Consider the following 25,370-nt stretch of genomic DNA (forward strand, 5'->3'; position numbering starts at 1 on the left):
ACAAACCTTGTACGACCTCTAAATCTACGTCTTGGTATTAAAACGAGTCGCTTGATGACTTTGGAGACATTTGTAATCACGATAAATCTTCAGTGTAATGGAAATTTTAGTGACATGAATCCTCTGCTATTTTCCCATGTCCATCATGAAAGCCAATCAGCAACTCTCAATGTGAAAGGTTACATTTAATTCCATGACGTATTTTCTACATTTTCTGGTCTATTTCTGTGACAGTCGTAATTGACTTGTCTGGTACCAAACCAAAGACTGGTCACATGTCAGCAGGCCAAGACTTTTTAACGAAGACAATGTTGTATTTCACTTAGGATTAAATTGTACCAGACAGAATTTAAATTAGTCTAAGCCCAAAGTAGAAATACACTTAGTCTAGCTGTCCAAGGTAACTAAATCTCTGTAACTTTTATCAGATTGTGGTTAGTCTTGCATATCCCAATTTATTTCTGTGATTCAATATTCTTTATATACTTGTTCTTTCAAGTAGATAGGTCGTATATATTGTGATATTTTGGTCAATCTTGCATGTTATCAATTTTGAATACAGTGAAATGGCAATATCTTTTTATCTCTAAACTAACATATTTCCCAAAAGACTACTGATATCTTTTAAGTCATTTTGCCAAAAAATTATTTAGTCAATGTCCTTGTTATTTGGTGACTTTAGGTTTTTATTTCTGACCACAGGAGGTATGGTGTTGTTTTAGTTGTCAATAGAGTCTAATTTATTTACACAGTTTCCTTCCAAAGCTAAAGACCATTCATCAAAATGAGCAAGTTGATGTGAATTTTACTTTCTACTCTTCACAGTACTTAATGTGAATTTTACTTTCTACTCTTCACAGTACTTAATCTTTATTGGTGAATAATGTCCCAATCACTATCATCTGATACAGAGAAAAATAATCTGGGTTCAGATATAAACATCTAAATATGTCTTAAATGGACAAAATTCATCCCATAGATGGAATGGTAGAGTGCTCCAAAACATACCAAAATAAGCCATATACAGTACTGATGTTCTCCTGTAACATTGTCTTATCATTTATTCACATGTGTTTAGCCTGTAAGAGAAGACAGACACCCTTTACACGACATCAATAGCCTCATGTGACATTACAGCCTGAAATCATCCATTCTACTATGAATAAATGATAAAAAGAATGAAACTGTTGTTAGTTTGTGTTACTTCTGATGGTACTGTTTCATATTTAATTATATCTTATTCCAGACCACAGCATGATAGTCATATATATAGGTGTGTTTCAACATAATATTGTTTCTATACCTGCTCAACAGTAAATCAAATATTGCAACTACATGTGAAATGATATCTGGATATTACAAAATATTAGCATTTTATTTCAATTAAAGAGTTCAGAATCAATACAAAGTCTTAAAAGAAGCAAAACTTTAAAGAAAGTCATCTGTATTATATAAAAAAAACTATTTCCTTACAATACCAGTGTAAGCTGATTAGACCTTCTGAGACTATACACATTGCATGTTCCTTAGGTATTAGCCACTCACATAATCATCTTTTTGACACTGTAAAATCATTTCATCGCAGACCCAAAGTACGCATCTTGGCAATATAATCGACGGCCATTGAATGTATTATTCATGTTATGGTATTGTATAGGGGAATGTAGCGGGTCAGTACTAAAGTACACATAAATAAAACTCCATTTATATATCCTCATTTTAATCTATTGTTATCCTTTGTGTAGCGGGTTGGACTAGGTCAATCCTCCGTGATATGATAGCTCCATTGAGTTTACAGCTTACATTCAGAGGCCCAAGGTTCAAGTCTTCACTATAGCCCCTACATGTTCTTCTCTCCTGTTACTTGTGATGGATCAATCTAGGTTTCCTAGGAAACTACCCTTTTCTACGGAAGCATATTAGGCTCACGTACGAAAATATTTTTTAGGATAGCGAAAATGTTTTATTTGGTGGCCGCCATTGCCCCACTTAATTTATCTGGCGGCCGCCAGATAAATTTAGTGGCGGCCGCCAGATAATTATATGCCAGAAATTTAAGTGGCGGCCACCATATAATTATAACCAAATAATTATCTGGCAGCCGCCAGATAATTAAGTGGCAGCCGCCAGATAAATTAAGTGGCGGCCGCCACTTAATAATTTGGCGGCCGCCAAATAAAACATTTTCGCTATCCTAAAAACTATTTTCGTACGTGAGCCTAATACGCTTCCGTACTTTTGATTTAAACATATTTTATTTGCCTTTTTGGTATTTGACAAAAAGGATTGGGCACAAGTTCTTTCAACTTAATGATAAGCCGTACTTTTCCTTATAGGGGAAGGTTTAACAAATTAGGACCCAAAAATTATTTATTTTGAAGAAAAAACACAATAAACAACTTATTTTATAGTTTGATTTAGTAAAACTTAATTTCAATTGTTATCAATTTTTGTTTTAAATTATTACAAAAGATGCATAGTGTAGTTTAAGACAATTATGTGGTGATTTCCAAAACGTACAATGAACTGTCTTGAAATCTGATGAAATATTAATCAAATGAAAAAAAATTGTAATATGTTTTAGTACCATCCCCAGTAATACACTATTTGTAACTAATACAGTGGTTTGGATGTGCATAGGTTAAGTCCAATTTTCTGTTGATCAGTCCCAACTCCTAGTGATTATGACGTCACAAAATTCACGTCAAAAGATGACATCATCACCAGTAGGTGGGAATAATTGTCAGTAAAATGCACTATGCCCATGTCATTCTGGGATATTAAAACCGCCATATTGTGTCTACACCAAGTATAGGGATTAGACATATACAAAACAAATTAATAAAAACCTAACTTGTGTAATGATTGTACCAGACCCCATAATTTCCTGTTTACAGCTAAATCAATATTTCATGATCAGGTATGGTAAATTAAGGTAATTCAACATTTTATAACTACAGCTATAGAGGCACCTCAACCACTAATGTCTGCATCATTAATCCATACTTAATCAACAAAAAAATACTCCAGACATGACATCCAATCTCAAACAATGTCTAACAGACATTCAACAGCAAGTCGATATCTTACATACCTAACAAAAATTAAAATCCATATCTATTTAACAGAAATTGAAATCCATTTCTATTTATTCTACAGCATTCATGATATATTTTGAAATAAAAATTGGCAATATGTTGATAAAATACCTCATTATGAAATATTGATACTGGATGACACACATAAATCTGCTGTAATATGCTGTTATCAGTGCATGTCAAAGTTAAATTATGTAATAATAATTCAATCAAATTATCATTTATACCTTCAAAGGCACAAAAAATATTAAATCAAGTCACATTTATATGGTGCTGAATTGATTATAATGGTCAATCACCATCAAGTAATTGTATCTGTGTCAAATTCAGTTAGTTACATAGTTATCTCTGGACATGACAAACAGACATCAAACAGTCAGAAATTGTATGATTCTATATAGGACATTTGATTTTCATCTGAGCAAGTTTTTTTTCATGTTTTTCTCTGCTATTGAGATTGGGGTTTTTTTGGGGTTTTTTTTTATAAAACTCCATACTAAATCTGTTTTGTAAACTCTATCATGGTAAGCTAGCCACCAGCTGCAAATTCTGTAATAACATTTTCATACCCAGTTTTACATGGTGCATTCAATATCACCATTCACAAGTAAAACGTTCCATTGTAATGGGATATTTTTCACAACGATTAATTTTCGCAAAATCTTATCACCCGCAAAAATATGTGAAAATAAATCGCATGTGAATATAAGATGGTTTGCAGTGGATGAACTTGAGACCAGAAAGTACCTTGACATTTTTAGTTGACTACATATGTTTAGTAGATATAAATGTCTTTACTTAAAAATGGAACCTGAAAGTATGGGAGAAAAATTGGATGGGAAGAGGACCGAGGATAGATCGACACAGGTAATACTGAATTCCAGGGAATCTTAGACAAAGAAAACACAAAAACATCAATCAGCAACATGTTTTGAAATGATTTTAATGTCTTTGTTAATAAATACATTCAACAACAAATGGAATAAATTATAACAACCAACACACTCCTTAACAACATATCATCACTCTCAGAATGTTTGGAATTCTTTGGCAAATGGAATGCTTATATATATATATAATGTCCTTGAGCCAGCTCATATACAACCTACAAGGTCATTCTCTTACCTTAGATACCTATTAACTTTTATCTTCCTATACTGTGTTAACCACTTTATTTGAACATATACAATATTTTGCATCTTCAAAATGTTCATCATACCTAAATTCAGGATCAAGAGATTTTGCTGACAACCATGCATTCATATATTTGTTTCATGCAATTATTTGTGTAACCTTTGAATTCATATTCAAGGTATCTCATGAAATTACAAAAAAAAAATGTATCTCACAATTAAAATCAAGTGGTTTACAGTATTATAGCCCTAAAATCATTAATGACAGATTAAACTGTTAAATGTGAATGAGATTCATGAGCAATAAACACTTTTCACTAAAGAAATAAATTAATTAAATAATGGTTTAATTAACTACTTCAATATAATGATGATACCATGCTAAACATATAGTAGTTCAATATATGATATTGATAGGAAAAAGGAATGGTCCCGATACCATCATAAAATTGATTAATGCTAAGTTTTAATTACACTATTGAAAATGTTTTACGAATATAGATAAAACATTTCCAATAGACTTCATACATTCAATCTCTCATGCGTTGCTTTTCAAGCATAAACATACGGTTTCAATGTAAATATGGATTTGATACCACAAAGAAAACCTCATGAATTATTTCCTATGAACACAGGGGTTTGGGGAACTCCGACAGATTTCTACTATAAGGACAATCAACACAGGGGCTTGAGGAATCTCTGATCTAAATATTGTCTGATGAGCAACTGCAATCTATAAATTGACCGACAAAAGATTGCATCAATATAAGCTTAGGCCTGACACTTCTCAAACTGTCCATAATAATTCATGTCATATTTTGATACAGACAGCAGTAATCATTCATCCATTTATCACAAAATCAATACCCACGAGCACTTACTGCATGAGCACGCATCAGGTCCTTACAACACCTGTACACAAAGGGATCTCTCCCAGAAATAAACACCTGAACAATTCACACCAAAATACTTACCTACAAAATGGATATCATTTCATGCAGAAATAGCACTTCAAAGCTTAGGCCTGTTATATCTTCTAATAACAAAATATGATTTACCAACGTTTTAACAAAAACCTATTTTTAAGAAATGTTAAATTCTTCTTTAAGTAAAATATGGACTAGATTAAACAGGGTGTTCATTTTGTAAAGTAAACTGATCTCTATTTTTCAGTACAAATGACTAGACTGAACGCTTGCTTTTTTTTTACAATATGAAATTCTTTAAGAACTTATGGTTATCAAAATATAAACCAGTCAGGTATCGGTAGTGGACATATACTGACAATTAATAACAGATATCATAGGTCAGCCAACAAAGCCTATAGCTATTATGTAACATACAGCATGAACACTTTCTACAGATCGGCACCTTAATTCATTAAATTCACTAAAATTGTTAATAAACTATTATCTAATAAATGAAATAAAACACAAAGCCTCAATTTACAACAGGATTTATACATTGCACTAATTTATCATTTGTTTTCTTGGCACACATTTTTATATTTAAAACTAGGTGAAATTGTGAAACATAAAAGAGAGACAACTAACAAAGAATGTATGTTAACATAAAGAGGAGACAACTCTATACTACAGAGAATGTTTAGTAACATACAGGGGAGACAATTCTATGTAAGAGAGAATGTTTGCAAACAAACAGGGAAGACAACTCTATACTTCAGAGCATGTTAAGTAATACACATGGGAGACAACTCTACTGAGAATGTTTAGTAACATACAGTTGAGATGACTCTATACTACAGAATACGTTTGCTAACATAGAGGGGAGACAACTCTATACTACAGAGAATGTTTAGTAACATACAGGGGGGACGACTCTATACTACAGAATATGTTTCCTAACATACAGGGGAGATGACTACAATGAATGTTAGGAAATCAATGCAAAAGGGAGACAATTCTATACCATAGTAAATGTTTGATAGAATATATGCCACAGTCAATATTGTAATACTGGGGAGATAACTCTTAAGCAACATAATAAAAGGTTTGCTTCAATCATAACATACAGGGGACATAACTCAGCTACATAGTTAAGTGTTAATATTAACATATAAGGGATCCAAACAACAATTGTAAGGGAGACAACAACAAAGGAACAACAAAGGAAGCAAAATTATAACGACAATTGGTGTCCCACCATTACATGCCTAAAGGAAACATTCCTAAAATGTAGATAAAGAGTCATAGGTAAAGTTCATCTAATGACTAAATCCTATTATATAATACAGAATGGCAGGCTTCAGAGGCAGCTTTTCTATTAACAAATGGTATAGACTTCCAGCAGCCCACTGTGAGTCATTGTAGATCAGCACTTGTTACGATGACAAGGAACCCTGCATTATATTGTGCCACTTCAGACACAAAAGCTTTAGGGCAAAATGAGAAGCTGCACAAATGTCACAGCACCAAAGGCAAACTTTCCCTGTGTGTATGTCACATTCTACTGGCCTTACATCCTACACATAAAGCCTATCACATCAACAGAGTGGTCTGTCATGCGTATATTATGGTGATTTCATATGTATTATAAATGCCTTTTATAACAGCATGTAGGAGAAGCACATAGTCACTGTGAAACAAAGGACTCCACTCAAGTTATAATGTCAATATACAGTGTACTCGATAGGTAGTAAGGCAGAACAACTGTGGATGTGATGTGGTTTAAAGATCAAACATCAACTTCTAAATTCTTGTTCACTTTCTCTGAAAAATCCTATGGGCCATGCAACCAACAAGTATTTTGATTCAAAATTCAGATATTATATATTCATCCATATCAACTGAAACACACATTATTATGCACACGTCTGATGGCAGGTAGAAGCCTGGTAAACCCAAAATAGTCAACACTACATCTCATCTTTGACATTCAGTATTGTAATATTGCTTTGCCGGAAAATTTCTTTCAATAAATTACAAAGACAATCTACTCTATATCTCAAAGTTCATAATTTGCAATTAATGTAATTATAAAGGAAAGCAAAGATGGAACACATTGTTGGTCCAACAACGAAATAGCAATTCAACCAGTAAATCAAGTAATGTTATTACACAAGGAGAGAACTTGATTTAGGAGGTATGAGAGAGAAAGCAAATAATAACAGATGGTCAGGAATCATTCATGATATCATATAGTAATTTATATTTCATTAATAGAACATACAACCTGACCTCCCCTGTGACTATTTAATAGATATCTAGGTCCACATCATAAATTGGCAGTTCCATCCACAAAATCAAGGGATGGATATCAATGAGGAATCAAATTTTAAGTCTATATGATAAAACACTGTAAAGCTTTGTTTATTAAAACAAAAATCTTTATAAAAATATACCATTGCACTTTTTCTAGCATAAAAGAAATGTAACCATTAAAATCAATAGCACTAAACAATTTTAAAATCAAAGCATTAAGTATGGCACAAACTTCTCAGTTCTGCAGAATAAGAGCTTCCATTATTTTGGTTTATCATCTTGTTCATGCCTCTTTTTGATCTAACATTTGATTTTTATATTGCTATGTAAAATTGTATCATAGCTAGATTTTGATTTAAACTTTTTCTGTATCACACTGGATGATACAACTTTATATATAGAAGATCAAAATTGAGAAGCAAAAATGATGACATGATTTATGAAAATTTGAAAACATTATTATTAATTTTCAAACTCAATGCTCAATGATTTTTATGCTAGTGATTTTTATCAAAGTAAAATGTCAACGACATGCAATATGTAGACCCTTTTAGCCTTCATACAAAACAGGTAGACCAATTACATCCTTACCTAAAAGTGTATGACAGGGTACAAAGACAGCATTTGTTACTATGACTTCAGCCATTGAACACTGATGATTATAAACACATCATATTAATGGACTTATTGCCATTGGAATACATGTCAAAAGTTGAAATTCTTCAGATTTGTTCAAGACATTGTCCGAACTTGTATCAAACATTCAACTCCCTTACACTCACAAATAATGGTTTCATATGTCAAACATATAGCAATTCAAAAATTAAAACATAAAAAGCTTCCACTTTAAGTTGCTTAATCTTTCATATTGCTACATTAATGAAATATTTCTTCTGCATGACACATTTGGGACTATTCAATCATTATGTAAGTTACTCTTACTTTGATTATTATTGAAATTGTTTATGATTATTTAAAATACAGATCAAAGCACCAATTCAGTCTTTATGTTCAATGTACAAACATACACGAAAAAAATACTAAATGAGCTATGGTGAAAATCCATCACAAATTCCACACTTTTTAAGTACTCATTTTGATTCCAGCTCAAAGTCACTATGACTAAACTTTGCCATGACGTAATCAAAATTGAGTTTTAATTTCTCATAATACTTGTAAAGGGAATCGTCTTGCTGGAACTCAGTACATCTCATGCCATAGTTCGACACACATTTCCTGTAGTGGTGTATGTAGGCTACGCTACTGTCCACCTTTTTTATCATGTACGATTCTTTGGCTGGTTTACTGACATGATGTATGCCTACCTCGAATACTTTGTCCGGCTTAAGCATGACCTTTGTTCGTATGCGACTAAAGAGTTTAGACCGTCCAGTATTGCCAATGGTGATCAAGCCAGAGGGATGGTTTTTACCTGCGTGGGGGTCATAAAAAGCACTGTTAAAACTAAGGCCTACCACATTATTGGCCATAATCGGCATCAAAGATAGATTCCATGTGGGATTGTTATCATGAGGAATTATAAATTCATCAATGTCATTAATAGCGACCACATTCGTTAGACTCATTGAGCGATATAGACAATCATTATGGGCCAATAACTGACCGTGGTACCAGATATCCCGCTCGTCTATATGGCTGGGTAGCTTCCACGGAATCACGGTCACGGTCTGTTCTTTGGCATAATAATCTAATACTTCTTTGGTACCATTGCTAGTAATATTAAAATCATAAAAGACGAAATGTTGAGAGCCTAGTAGTTTTGTAAGTTCTATAAACTCCACTATACTTTCCCTTTTCACGTCACCAAACAATGGAGGAATACAGACCCCAAACTTAAATGGGGCAGACTCTGGCTCAATTTTCATGATGTTCAACGTTATATGTTTACGAGTAAGTTTCTCATATTTTTCACCTAGTTCATTATCAACGTAAGTTACGGACACCTGACACGGTTGCTTGATAATTTCTGGAAGAGAACACGAGAGGATATATCCTCCAAACCTTCGGTTATGATTTTCACACATTTCATAAATCGTGGCATTCATCACTAATTTTTTAGCACCAACACGAAACATACATTTGACATCAACCTTGCTTTTTTTACCCCTGACAAGTAATGCAATGACCCTGACAATTGGTTCCCCACTACGTTTGTCTAGGTAGGCAGAATACACATAGAACACTTTAGATTTCAAAGGAATATAGGAGAACTTTTTTGAATTGGAGTTCAGCAAACAACTAGAAGATGAAGAACCAAAATTGATGTATGATTCCTCTCTGGTTAAGTTGGCACGCTTTTCATTGACGACACGTTTGATGTGACGGAGTTGTCGTACACCTCCCTGTTCTTGGTTTAATGGTCGTGAAGTCTTTGGCTCCGAGCTCACTAGACGGTGACTGGCCAGTCTACGATTTTTGCTGAATTGTGTCTTGGCTATGTCCAACTGCAGACGTCCATGAAAGAAGAATACCATTAAAAGGTAGAGCCCACACAGACTCATAAAGTAGAGCCGGTAAGGCAGACGACGTGCCATTTTGTTGGCTTTAAGCAGCTTCCAGGCCCCAAACTACAAAATAAAACATTTACTATTAAAAGAAATTTTTATCACAAGAAACATCAAGAGTAAAATATAAAAGTTTATGACTTGTACAACAGACAAACCTTCATTAGATACAGATGACTAACGAAAATGTTATCACATTTTTTTTCTCCAACCAGTCTTGCCAATCATCTAAAACCTATGTCCATAGCTTAATGCCTATTTCTTTGACTGAAAGCATTTTCTTAACATTAACCTCAACTAACTTACTACAGACTTACAGACTAACATGTGATTACCCCGATTCTTTTTTTGTATCAACAATCAACATATCTACCATTGACTTTTATCAGAAAATCCCAAAACAGTTAATCCCTATGATTCTAAACAAACTTTGTATGCTAGAACTTTCTCTACCATTGACTCAACATACAACAGTGGTATCCACATTATCAAAGTTTCTGCATGAGCAAAAGAAATCACAAATCCATACAAATAACAGCTCACATTTCCAACTTTGGATTCGACAGTAACACTGATTTACATTTGTTCTCACTATGTCATACAGTTACAAGTTTCTTGTCGTGAATAACACTTACTGAAGTAAACGGATCAAACAACAATAAAATAAAAACAATTTGTCAAACGTTACATGTCACATGTGTGATAGTCATGAGTGTTCCAGAACGGACTGGTCGTGACTGTCTGGTCAAACAAACACCTGATATATTATATCATTGTTATATCATGCAGAAATGACCAGTCCATCATTCTGGTTTCTGGACTTTTCAGTTACTATATATATCATAATGCAGGTCCCATCTACTCTTTTTATGTACTTTTAAAAGTAATAGATCAGTTGACAAAGGATAATGAAACTTTGTTAGTCTTGATAGCAGGTGCTATCTAGAGGTTGTTATACATGTACTGATCTCATAGTGCAACTTCTTAAAGACTCATAGAATCTTAAATGGGCCTATCAGGTGGACAAGGATATCTCAACCCGAGTGAAAGATTTTAGCTAATCAACCCGAGGCTTTTCGAGTGTTGATTGTCAAAATCTTTCACGAGGGTTGAGATATCCCTGTTCACCTGACAGGCCAATGTTTGAATCTTCTTCTCCCATACTGTAACGAGAAATGGTGAAAATTCAGTTAATATGAACGTTGCTGTGCGTAAAAATGGTTGCCACATGTATTGATGACGTCACTGTCTACCATGTGTGAGCTGTCTTTCCCCTACTCTGGTAAAAGACAGTTATCTTTTTCCCTAGCAACAGCGGGATAACCCTGTCAAGTATGAGAGAACAGAAAATGCCCCCACCTCTAGATGTAAACAGGACATGGGAAACACCACATGCTTCAAATTTCATGACAAAAGCAAACATATCATTTTATGCCAATTGCTCTGAACAGCATATCAACTGCATGGTCAAGCTGCTGCATATAGGTATAGCTATCCAACTGTCTTAGTTTCCTAATTTCTCAACTATTCTTGATGTTTAGGGGATAATAAACATTACAGATCTATTTCAATTGTTTCTCCTCTGTATTGTCTATGATAAAAGGATACTTTTATTTTACCTCTAAAATAGTGAGTGAGGGAGCCATCAGCTACAACATAGGCTTGCCTCAAATTCAATTGGTAATTCTTTATGCAATGATGAACACAGACAAATGTCACATTGCTATAAATTCTGGTTTATTCTGGTTTATTTGATAACTGTAGTGTCCAATAGAAATGGACAACTGTCAGATCCCAGACTGTAAATAGGCACTAACATCACACTTAACATATCAAACCAATGTTAACGATACAAATCTGTAAAACACGAGATAAACTGTAATGACAGATCCCATTAGGAGATAACGACAGAAGTCCACTACAACGTAAGTCACAATTTTTTCCTAGAAACTGTTTTACATAAATAATTGAATTGACATGAATGTGTATTAGTTTGCATGGAGAAAGGAAACCAGTAACATATTAAGTGATCTATCACAACAGACAGATGACCATGTGGTCTCCATAAACCAGTAAACATTTTACTCTTTAACACTGAAGCATCCAAGCATAGCTTGTAAACAAATTCCAATCTCTTTCTTTTGTTATATGTCAAGGAGGTTTTTGTGTAAATCTGTTGTTTTTAGAATTTTTAGAATTAATGATGAAATATAGAACGCCTCCACAAATAAAGAATTAAGCATGCATCGAATGACTAATGTTGATAATAAACAATGACTGTCATACGGAATACTTTATGTTTGATTGTTAATTATTGTTCATCTAACCTTTGAAATACTTACCTATGAGTAATTAAAAGATTCAGAATTTGTGCAAATTAACAAATATCAATTCCTGAAAAAGTATCAGCATCACAACGCACCAGTAAAACAATTAAATCAGAGAAACTGGAATCTTTTCTATTTCAACATGGTTTGGTTATGGTCAGAAATCAAAAGTGTAATAGTAAAGAAAGGCCCGGGAACAATGATAAATCACTGCTGTGCACTAATATAGAGATGTAATGATGTGTGGTTTTAACTGCGGCAGATCAAGTCTGACAACTAGTAACCTATGATCACTCCATATATCACTATCAATAACATCAGGGGTTCAAACACACCGAGGAGGAATAAATCACCAGACCGTGCAGATGATGAGGCGAATACAGGTCACACATGATTGACTTTGGTGGCACACATCCATAACTGATGTATCTGTATTGTTGTTAAATGTGACTGAGCTGGCATTGCATGGGAAACAAATGCCAAATAAACATGGCTTATTGACAATTGGTTTTGAATCAGGTCAAACTTTTCTGTGTACAATATAATTTCGCTTGAGATTGGAAATGGCAAAACAAATTGTCACAAAAAGTAGATGCCACAAAAAAGTTTCCTTTACTTCACACCTGAATGACCTTGGTGTACATACAAGCAAATAACATTTCAAAGTCATAGATGAATGACCAAAACTACATGACATGCTGGTCACACATGGATGACCAAGCTGTACATGACAATATTCAGGCCACACATGAGTGACCCAACTTTAACTTTACATTACCATTTCCATGTCGGCCTGAATGACCAAACTACATGACAACATGCAGGTCACGCATAAGTGACCAAGCTACGCATAACAACCTGCAGGACACACATGATTGACTCAGCTGTACATGATGATATTCAGATCACACATAACCAGCTATAGTCATACATGATTGCACCAATCAGTAAGAAAGCAGTATTTCAGTCACACATGATTTGTTTTCATTTGAAAAATCATTATATAATATACAATGTAACGCCTAGAATCATGACATTATATAACATACAATGTAACGCCTAGAATCATGACATTACATAATATACAATGTAATGCCTAGAATCATGACATTACATAACATACAATGTAACGCCTAGAATCATGACATTACATAATAATACAATGTAATGACTAGAATCATGATCACAGTGCATAACATACAATATAATGACTAGAATCATGACATTACATTACAAGAGATCCCAGAGGGATCTTGGCGCCCACCAAAGAATGATCTACGTCTGACAATAGAAAGAGGGATCTTTTCTCTGCTTTCAAATTTTTACTTCATATTACTATATATGACATTTGAGAAAGATCTTTTCAGTACTTTCTGAGATATATAACACTAACAAACTTCAATTGTCAAAAACCTGTTGGCCATCTTGTTGACCGAACGGTCCCAAAATGCAATATGCAGATCCTAGGAAAACCTACATATAAAATTTGAGACAGATCACTTTAGTACTTTCTGAGAAATAGCGTTAACAAACTTCAATTATCAAAATTCAAAATGGTGGCCTGTCGGCCATCTTGTTGACCGATCGGTCCCAAAATGTATCATGCATAACTAGGGACCAAAGGGAACCAGCACATGAAATTTGAAATATATCCCTCCAGTATTTTCTGAGAAATAGCGGTAACAAACTTACACTATCAAAATCCAAGATGGCGGCCTGGTGGCCATCTTGTTGACCGATCCGTCCCAAAATGCAATATGCACAACAAGGGCCCTAGGGAAACCTACATGTGAAATTTTTTGAGAGAGATCCCTTCAGTACTTTCTGAGAAATAGCAGTAACAACTTTTAACTATCAAAATCAAAGATGGCGGCCTGGTGGCCATCTTGTTGACCGATTGGTCCCAAAATAAAATATGCACAACTAGGGCCCTAGGGCAACCTACATGTGAAATTTGAGAGAGATCCCTTCAGTACTTTCTGAGAAATAGCGGTAAGACACTTTAACTACCAAAATCCAAGATGGCGGCCTGGCGGCCATCTTGTAAACCGATCCGTCCCAAAATGCAATATGCACACCTAGGGCCCTAGGGCAACCTACATGTGAAATTTGAGAGAGATCCCTTCAGTACTTTCTGAGAAATAGCCGTAACAAACTTTAACTACCAAAATCCAAGATGGCGGCCTGGCGGCCATCTTGTTAACCGATCCGTCCCAAAATGCAATATGCACAACTAGGGTCCTAGGGCAACCTACATGTGAAATTTGAGAGAGATCCCTTCAGTACTTTCTGAGAAATAGCGGTAACAAACTTTAACTACCAAACTCCAAGATGGCGGCCTGGCGGCCATCTTGTTAACCGATCCGTCCCAAAATGCAATATGCACTACTAGGGCCCTAGGGGAACCTACATGTGAAATTTGAGAGAGATCCCTTCAGTACTTTCTGAGAAATAGCGGTAACAAACTTTAACTATCAAAATCCAAGATGGCGGCCTGGCGGCCATTTTGTTAACCGATCGGTCCTAAAATGCAATATGCACAACTAGGGCCCTAGGGGAACCTACATATGAAATTTGAGAAAGATCCCTTAAGCCCTTTCCGAGAAATAGCGGTAACAAGAAATGTTAACGGGCGGAAGGACGGACGGACGGACGGACGGACGGAAGGACGGACGGACGGACGGACGGACGGAAGGACGGACGGACGGAAGGACGGACGACGGACCACGGACAAAAAGCGATTAGAATAGCCCACCATCTAATGATGGTGGGCTAAAAATACAATGTAATGCCTAGAATCATGACATTACATAACATACAATGTAATGCCTAGAATCATGACATTACATAATATACAATGTAATGCCTAGAATCATGACATTACATAACATACAATGTAATGCCTAGAATCATGACATTACATAACATACAATGTAATGCCTAGAATCATGACATTACATAACATACAATGTAATGCCTAGAATCATGACATTACATAATACACAATATAATGCCTAGAATCATGACATTACATAACATACAATGTAATGCCTAGAATCATGACATTACATAACATACAATATAATGCCTAAAATCATAACATTACATAATATACAATGTAATGCCTAGAATCATAACAGTGCATAACATACAATGTAATGCCTAGAATCATGACATTACATAACATACAATGTAATGCCTAGAATCATAACATTACATAACATACATTGTAATGCCTAAAATCATAACATTACATAACATACAATGTAATGCCTAGAATCATGACAGTATATAATATACAATGTAATGCCTAGAATCATGACATTACATAACACACAATGTAATGCCTAGAATCATAACATTACATAACATACAATGTAATGCCTAGAATCATAACATTACATAACATACATTGTAATGCCTAAAATCATAACATTACATAATATACAATGTAATGCCTAGAATCATAACAGTGCATAACATACAATGTAATGCCTAGAATCATGACATTACATAACATACAATGTAATGCCTAGAATCATGACATTACATAACATACAATGTAACGCCTAGAATCATGACATTACATAACATACAATGTAACGCCTAGAATCATGACATTACATAATATACAATGTAATGCCTAGAATCATGACATTACATAACATACAATGTAATGCCTAGAATCATGACATTACATAACATACAATGTAATGCCTAGAATCATGACATTACATAACATACAATGTAATGCCTAGAATCATGACATTACATAACATACAATGTAACGCCTAGAATCATGACATTACATAATATACAATGTAATGCCTAGAATCATGACATTACATAATATACAATGTAACGCCTAGAATCATGACATTACATAACATACAATGTAATGCCTAGAATCATGACATTACATAACATACAATGTAATGCCTAGAATAATGACATTACATAACAAACAATATAATGCCTAGAATCATGACATTATATAATAAACAATGTAATGCCTAAAATCATGACATTACATAACATACAATGTAATGCCTAGAATCATAACATTACATAACATACAATATAATGCCTAGAATCATAACATTACATAATATACAATGTAATGCCTAGAATCATGACATTAAATAACATACAATGTAATGCCTAGAATCATGACATTACATAATATACAATATAATGCCTAGAATCATAACACTACATAATATACAATATAATGCCTAGAATCATGATATTACATAACATACAATATAATGCCTAGAATCATGACATTACATAATATACAATATAATGCCTAGAATTATGACAGTGCATAATATACAATATAATGCCTAGAATTATGACAGTGCATAATATACAATGTAATGCCTAGAATCATGACATTACATAACATACAATGTAATGCCTAGAATCATAACATTACACAACATACAATGTAATGCCTAGAATCATGACATTATATAATATACAATGTAATGCCTAGAATCATGACATTACATAACATACAATGTAATGCCTAGAATCATGACATTACATAACATACAATGTAACGCCTAGAATCATGTCATTACATAACATACAATGTAACGCCTAGAATCATGTCATTACATAACATACAATGTTATGCCTAGAATCATGACATTATATAATAAGCAATGTAACGCCTAGAATCATGTCATTACATAACATACAATGTTATGCCTAGAATCATGACATTACATAACATACAATGTAACGCCTAGAATCATGTCATTACATAACATACAATGTAACGCCTAGAATCATGTCATTACATAACATACAATGTTATGCCTAGAATCATGACATTATATAATAAGCAATGTAATGCCTAGAATCATGACATTACATAATATACAATATAATGCCTAGAATTATGACAGTGCATAATATACAATATAATGCCTAGAATCATGACAGTGCATAATATACAATGTAATGCCTAGAATCATCACAGTGCATAATAACAATGTAATGCCTAGAATCATGACATTACATAACATACAATGTAATGCTTAGAATCATGACAGTGCATAACACACAATGTAATGCCTAGAATTATGACAGTGCATAACATACAATGTAATGCCTAGAATTATGACAGTGCATAACACAAAATGTAATGCCTAGAATCATGACATTACATAATATACAATGTAATGCCTAGAATCATGACAGTGCATAACACACAATGTAATGCCTAGAATTATGACAGTGCATAACACAAAATGTAATGCCTAGAATCATGACATTACAAAATAACAATGTAATGCCTAGAATTATGACAGTGCATAACATACAATGTTATGCCTAGAATCATGACATTACATAACATACAATATAATGCCTAGAATCATGACAGTGCATAACATACAATGTAACGCCTAGAATCATGACAGTGCATCACACACAATGTAATGCCTAGAATTATGACAGTGCATAACATACAATGTAATGCCTAGAATGATGACAGTGCATAACATACAATGTAATGCCTAGAATCATGACATTATATAACATACAATGTAATGCCTAGAATCATGACAGTGCATCACATACAATGTAACGCCTAGAATCATGTCATTACATAACATACAATGTAATGCCTAGAATCATGACAGTGCATAACATACAATGTAATGCCTAGAATCATGACATTACATAACATACATTGTAATGCCTAAAATCATGACATTACATAACATACAATGTAATGCCTAGAATCATGACATTACATAACATACAATGTAATGCCTAGAATCATGACATTACATAACATACAATGTAATGCCTAAAATCATGACATTACATAACATACAATGTAATGCCTAGAATCATGACAGTGCATAACATACAATGTAATGCCTAGAATCATCACAGTGCATAATAACAATGTAATGCCTAGAATCATGACATTACATAACATACAATGTAATGCCTAGAATCATGACATTACATAACATACAATGTAATGCCTAGAATCATCACAGTGCATAACATACAATGTAATGCCTAGAATCATCACAGTGCATCATAACAATGTAATGCCTAGAATCATGACATTACATAACATACAATATAATGCCTAGAATCATGACAGTGCATAACATACAATGTAATGCCTAAAATCATGCCATTACATAACATAAAATGTAATGCCTAGAATCATGACATTACATAACATACAATGTAATGCCTAGAATCATGTCATTACATAACAAACAATATAATGCCTAGAATCATGACAGTGCATAACATACAATGTAATGCCTAGAATCATCACAGTGCATAATAAGAATGTAATGCCTAGAATCATGACATTACATAACATACAATATAATGCCAAGAATCATGATAGTGCATAACATACAATGTAATGCCTAGAATCATGCCATTACATAACATACAATGTAATGCCTAGAATCATAACATTACATAATATACAATGTAATGCCTAGAATCATGACAGTGCATAACATACAATGTAATGCCTAGAATCATGACATTATATAATATACAATGTAATGCCTAGAATCATGACATTACATAACATACAATATAATGCCTAGAATCATGACAGTGCATAACATACAATGTAATGCCTAGAATCATCACAGTGCATAATAACAATGTAATGCCTAGAATCATGACATTATTTAATATACAATATAATGACTAGAATCATGACATTACATAACATACAATGTAATGCCTAGAATCATGACATTACATAACATACAATGTAATGCCTAGAATCATGACAGTGCATAACATACAATGTAATACCTAGAATCATGACATTACATTCAAATACAATGTAATGCCTAAAATCATGACATTACATAACATACAATGTAATGCCTAGAATCATGACATTACATAATATACAATGTAATGCCTAGAATCATGACATTACATAATATACAATGTAATGCCTACAATCATGACAGTGCATCACATACAATGTAATGCCTAGAATTATGACAGTGCATAACATACAATGTTATGCCTAGAATCATGACATTACATAATATACAATGTAATGCCTAGAATTATGACAGTGCATAACATACAATGTAATGCCTAGAATCATGACATTACATAACATACAATGTAATGCCTAGAATCATGACAGCGCATAACATACAATGTAATGCCTAGAATTATGACAGTGCATAACATACAATGTAATGCCTAGAATCATGACATTACATAACATACAATGTAATGCCTAGAATCATGACAGCGCATAACATACAATGTAATGCCTAGAATTATGACAGTGCATAACACACAATGTAATGCCTAGAATTATGACAGTGCATAACACACAATGTAATGCCTAGAATCATGACATTATATAATATACAATGTAATGCCTAGAATCATGACATTACATAACATACAATGTAATGCCTAGAATCATGACATTACATTAAAATACAATGTAATGCTAAAATCATGACAGTGCATAACACACAATGTAATGCCTAGAATCATGACAGTGCATAACACACAATGTAATGCCTAGAATCATGACATTATATAATATACAATGTAACGCCTAGAATCATGACATTACATAACATACAATGTAACGCCTAGAATCATGACATTACATAACATACAATGTAATGCCTAGAATCATGACATTACATTAAAATACAATGTAATGCCTAAAATCATGACAGTGCATAACACACAATGTAATGCCTAGAATCATGACATTACATAATATACAATGTAATGCCTACAATCATGACAGTGCATCACATACAATGTAATGCCTAGAATCATGACATTACATAACACACAATGTAATGCCTAGAATCATGACAGTGCATAATATACAATGTAACGCCTAGAATCATGACATTATATAATATACAATGTAACGCCTAAAAATCATGACATTACTATAACATACAATGTAACGCCTAGAATCATGACATTACATAACATACAATGTAACGCCTAGAATCATGTCATTACATAACATACAATGTAACGCCTAGAATCATGACATTACATAACATACAATGTAATGCCTAGAATCATGACATTACATAACATACAATGTAATGCCTAGAATCATGACATTACATAACATACAATGTAATGCCTAGAATCATGACATTACATAATATACAATGTAATGCCTAGAATCATGACATTACATAACATACAATGTAATGCCTAGAATCATGACAGTGCAATAATACACAATGTAATGCCTAGAATCATGACAGTGCATAACATACAATGTAATGCCTAGAATCATGACAGTGCATAATACACAATATAATGCCTAGAATCATGACATTACATAATACACAATGTAATGCCTAGAATCATGACATTACATAACATACAATATAATGCCTAGAATCATGACATTACATAACATACAATATAATGCCTAGAATCATGACATTACATAATACACAATGTTAATGCCTAGAATCATGACATTATATATAATATACAATGTAATGCCTAGAATCATGACATTATATAATATACAATGTAATGCCTAGAATCATGACATTACATAACATACAATGTAATGCCTAGAATCATGACATTACATAATACACAATGTAATGCCTAGAATCATGACATTACATAACATACAATGTAATGCCTAGAATCATGACATTACATATAATATACAATGTAATGCCTAGAATCATGACATTACATAACATACAATGTAATGCCTAGAATCATGACATTACATAACATACAATGTAACGCCTAGAATCATGACATTACATAACATACAATGTAATGCCTAGAATCATGACATTACATAACATACAATGTAATGCCTAGAATCATGACATTACATAACATACAATGTAATGCCTAGAATCATGACATTACATAACATACAATGTAATGCCTAGAATCATGACATTATGCATTACAACATACAATGTAATGCCTAGAATCATGACATTAATATAATATACAATGTAATGCCTAGAATCATGACATTACTTAATAATAAATGTAATGCCTAGAATCATGACATTACTAACTTTACTCTTTTACATTTATGTGTAGGATTGCCTAGAATCATGACATTTCCAATAAATATACTTGTAAGCCTAGAATCATGATATGTACATTAAAACTGAGAATTACTTCATACAATGTAAGCCTAGAATCATGACATTACATAATCATACAATGTAATGCCTAAATCATGACATTACATAATATACAATGTAATGCCTAGAATCATGACTATAACATACAATGTAATGCCTAGAATCATGACATTACATAATATACAATGTAAGCCTAGAATCATGACATTACATAACATACAATGTAATGCCTAGAATCATGACATTACATAATATACAATGTAATGCCTAGAATCATGACATTACATAACATACAATGTAACGCCTAGAATCATGACATTACATAACATACAATGTAATGCCTAGAATCATGACATTACATAACATACAATGTAATGCCTAGAATCATGACATTACATAATATACAATGTAATGCCTAGAATCATGACATTACATAATATACAATGTAATGCCTAGAATCATGACATTACATAATATACAATGTAATGCCTAGAATCATGACATTACATAATATACAATGTAATGCCTAGAATCATGACATTACATAATATACAATGTAATGCCTAGAATCATGACATTACATAATATACAATGTAATGCCTAGAATCATGACATTACATAAATACACAATGTAATGCCTAGAATCATGACATTACATAATATACAATGTAATGCCTAGAATCATGACATTACATAACATACAATGTAATGCCTAGAATCATGACATTACATAATATACAATGTAATGCCTAGAATCATGACATTACATAATATACAATGTAATGCCTAGAATCATGACATTACATAACATACAATGTAATGCCTAGAATCATGACATTACATAACATACAATGTAACGCCTAGAATCATGACATTATATAATATACACTAGAATCATGACATTACATAACATACAATGTAATGCCTAGAATCATGACATTACATATAATATACAATGTAATGCCTAGAATCATGACATTACATAACATACAATGTAATGCCTAGAATAGACATTACATAAATCAATGTAATGCCTAGAATCATGACATTACATAACATACAATGTAATGCCTAGAATCATGACATTACATAATATACAATGTAATGCCTAGAATCATGACATTACATAACATACAATGTAATGCCTAGAATCATGACATTATATAATATACAATGTAATGCCTAGAATCATGACATTACATAACATACAATGTAATGCCTAGAATCATGACATTACATAATATACAATGTAATGCCTAGAATCATGACATTATATAAATACAATGTAATGCCTAGAATCATGACATTACATAACATACAATGTAATGCCTAGAATCATGACATTACATAAATATACAATGTAATGCCTAGAATCATGACATTATATAATATACAATGTAATGCCTAGAATCATGACATTACATAACATACAATGTAATGCCTAGAATCATGACATTACAATAACATACAATGTAATGCCTAGAATCATGACATTACATAACATACAATGTAATGCCTAGAATCATGACATTACATAATATACAATGTAACGCCTAGAATCATGACATTACATAACATACAATGTAATGCCTAGAATCATGACATTACATAAATACAATGTAATGCCTAGAATCATGACATTACATAACATACAATGTAACGCCTAGAATCATGACATTACATAATATACAATGTAATGCCTAGAATCATGACATTAAATAACATACAATGTAACGCCTAGAATCATGCATACATTACAATTACATACAATGTAATGCCTAGAATCATGACATTACATAACATACAATGTAATGCCTAGAATCATGACATTACATAAATACAATGTAATGCCTAGAATCATGACATTACATAACATACAATGTAATGCCTAGAATCATGACATTACATAATATACAATGTAACGCCTAGAATCATGACATTACATAATATACAATGTAATGCCTAGAATCATGACATTATATAATATACAATGTAACGCCTAGAATCATGACATTACATAATATACAATGTAACGCCTAGAATCATGACATTATATAATATACAATGTAATGCCTAGAATCATGACATTATATAATATACAATGTAACGCCTAGAATCATGACATTACATAATATACAATGTAATGCCTAGAATCATGACATTATATAATATACAATGTAACGCCTAGAATCATGACATTACATAATATACAATGGAATGATTAGAATCATACACAATCCAGAATGCTGTCTTGTAACACACAGCAGGGGAGAAGATTATCATCACAAATAATTCTGCTCAAAGTTATTCTTAGATAGTAGATAGTAGATATGTCACAAAATGCTGTTACTTTTAAATACAAACAAAACTAATCATGTTCTACAGACAAATATATAGAACAAATTATATGCCAGCTATACAACCATCAACTATCTTATAAGATATGGATGATTAAATACATCATAAATACACATCAGTTACACACAATAGGTCTAGATTAACTATATACTGGCCTCTTCAATCCCAGTATAACTGATAAAGTTCTATCATGGTGTATGGAGCAATATCAACCCAAACTACCATATACAATATAGAAGCTCTGTTCATTATTTTCCCTCTGACATCCTCCTATAAAAGGCTGTACAAACCTTGTATGGATTGGTATCATTTAAATAGCATCCAAACTACAGGCTCCATATGGCAATGCATAAGAGCTGCGACACTCCTCACGACACTCAGCATGCCTCACTATCATCTGTGGCCGTTTATGCAGCCTCCTCGACTTGTACCCCTTACATCAAGACATCAGTGTAAGACAATCAATAACCAGTGTTCTGACATGGTTCCCTGGGCATGCCGACCTACCAGAATATGGCCCACTCACTCATCAAAATCTGATCAATGTTACCCGCTGCTTTGGTAGCAGTGTTACTAGGACATTCGCAATCACAAATAAAAAAAATAAAAAATACAACTCAATCTTTTCTCTACTGTCAAACACTAAGAAGATTATTTTGGTGAAAGGTCAAGAAAAGTACTTTTATGACAAAATTTCATGTAGAAAAAAAATCTGACTGATGCCATATGGACAACTGTGAACTATGATTAACTTGTAGGACTATGTCTATTATACCGACTCTTTAGTTATGAACCAAACACATCACTTATAAGACCTGCTAGTTTTAATAAAAATTAGTGTTTTTTGAAAATATATCTTTATTCAAAAATATTTTTTTCTGATGATGATGAAATAATTGAAATGTGAATGACTACTGATACACTCATTTACCATGTGATTAAAGGTGAGCAGAAAAAGCTTGCAGTTACCTGGCACATACATCATGAGGTTTTACGACATCTGCAATTTTTTAATACAACAAAAATAAACTTTTCATGTTTATTGTTGCAATTAAATCAAACCCCAGAAAAAACTGTTGAAATTAGATAAGATCCACATCATAGATTTTTTTAATGTTTTATCCGACAAAATACCTTTAAAGACAAATGAGGACTTTTAATTTAAAACCACAAACTACAAATATTTCACACACCTATCTAATTAACAACTGGAGTCAAAGATCCTACATTTCGAGTCATTAAGGTTTTAAAAAAGAGAAGATGGTTTGTGAGGTAGGAAGCTGTTGTAAAGATGAATGAATGTGTTTGTTTGATTGATGGGTGAACTTGAAAAATGGGTCAGTGTTAAGATCTTAAAGGTGAAATTTGGTGAATCTTAAAGTGTGGATTTTATGAATGTGATTTTAACTTTGGCCTAATCTCACCAACACAACAGCAGATGTGACTTCTTATTATTATTATGATTGTAACAAGCAGAATTTTCATCTGACTTAGAAGTTCTGATTAACAAATCCTGAGTTACACTTGTGAGTTCGAGGCCCGGATAGGGCAGGAGTCAA

At 32.9% G+C, this 25,370-nt stretch overlaps 2 protein-coding genes across 2 annotated transcripts in view; both read right to left on the reverse strand.

The window, feature by feature from the left end:
• LOC138336107 (activating signal cointegrator 1 complex subunit 3-like) overlaps positions 1-25,370 on the reverse strand; it is a 332,564-nt gene that overhangs the window by 171,313 nt on the left and 135,881 nt on the right. The window lies entirely within an intron of this gene.
• LOC138335213 (beta-1,4-galactosyltransferase galt-1-like) overlaps positions 4,017-25,370 on the reverse strand; it is a 68,294-nt gene continuing 46,940 nt past the window's right edge. The window contains exon 2 of the mRNA XM_069284197.1: positions 4,017-10,040. Within this exon, the coding sequence (XP_069140298.1) occupies positions 8,544-10,007 (1,464 nt within the window). The 5' untranslated portion in view covers positions 10,008-10,040 and the 3' untranslated portion in view covers positions 4,017-8,543. The remainder of the gene's footprint in view (positions 10,041-25,370) is intronic.

This window comes from Argopecten irradians, chromosome 1 (genome assembly GCF_041381155.1).
Source record: "Argopecten irradians isolate NY chromosome 1, Ai_NY, whole genome shotgun sequence".
Classification (NCBI taxonomy): domain Eukaryota; kingdom Metazoa; phylum Mollusca; class Bivalvia; order Pectinida; family Pectinidae; genus Argopecten; species Argopecten irradians.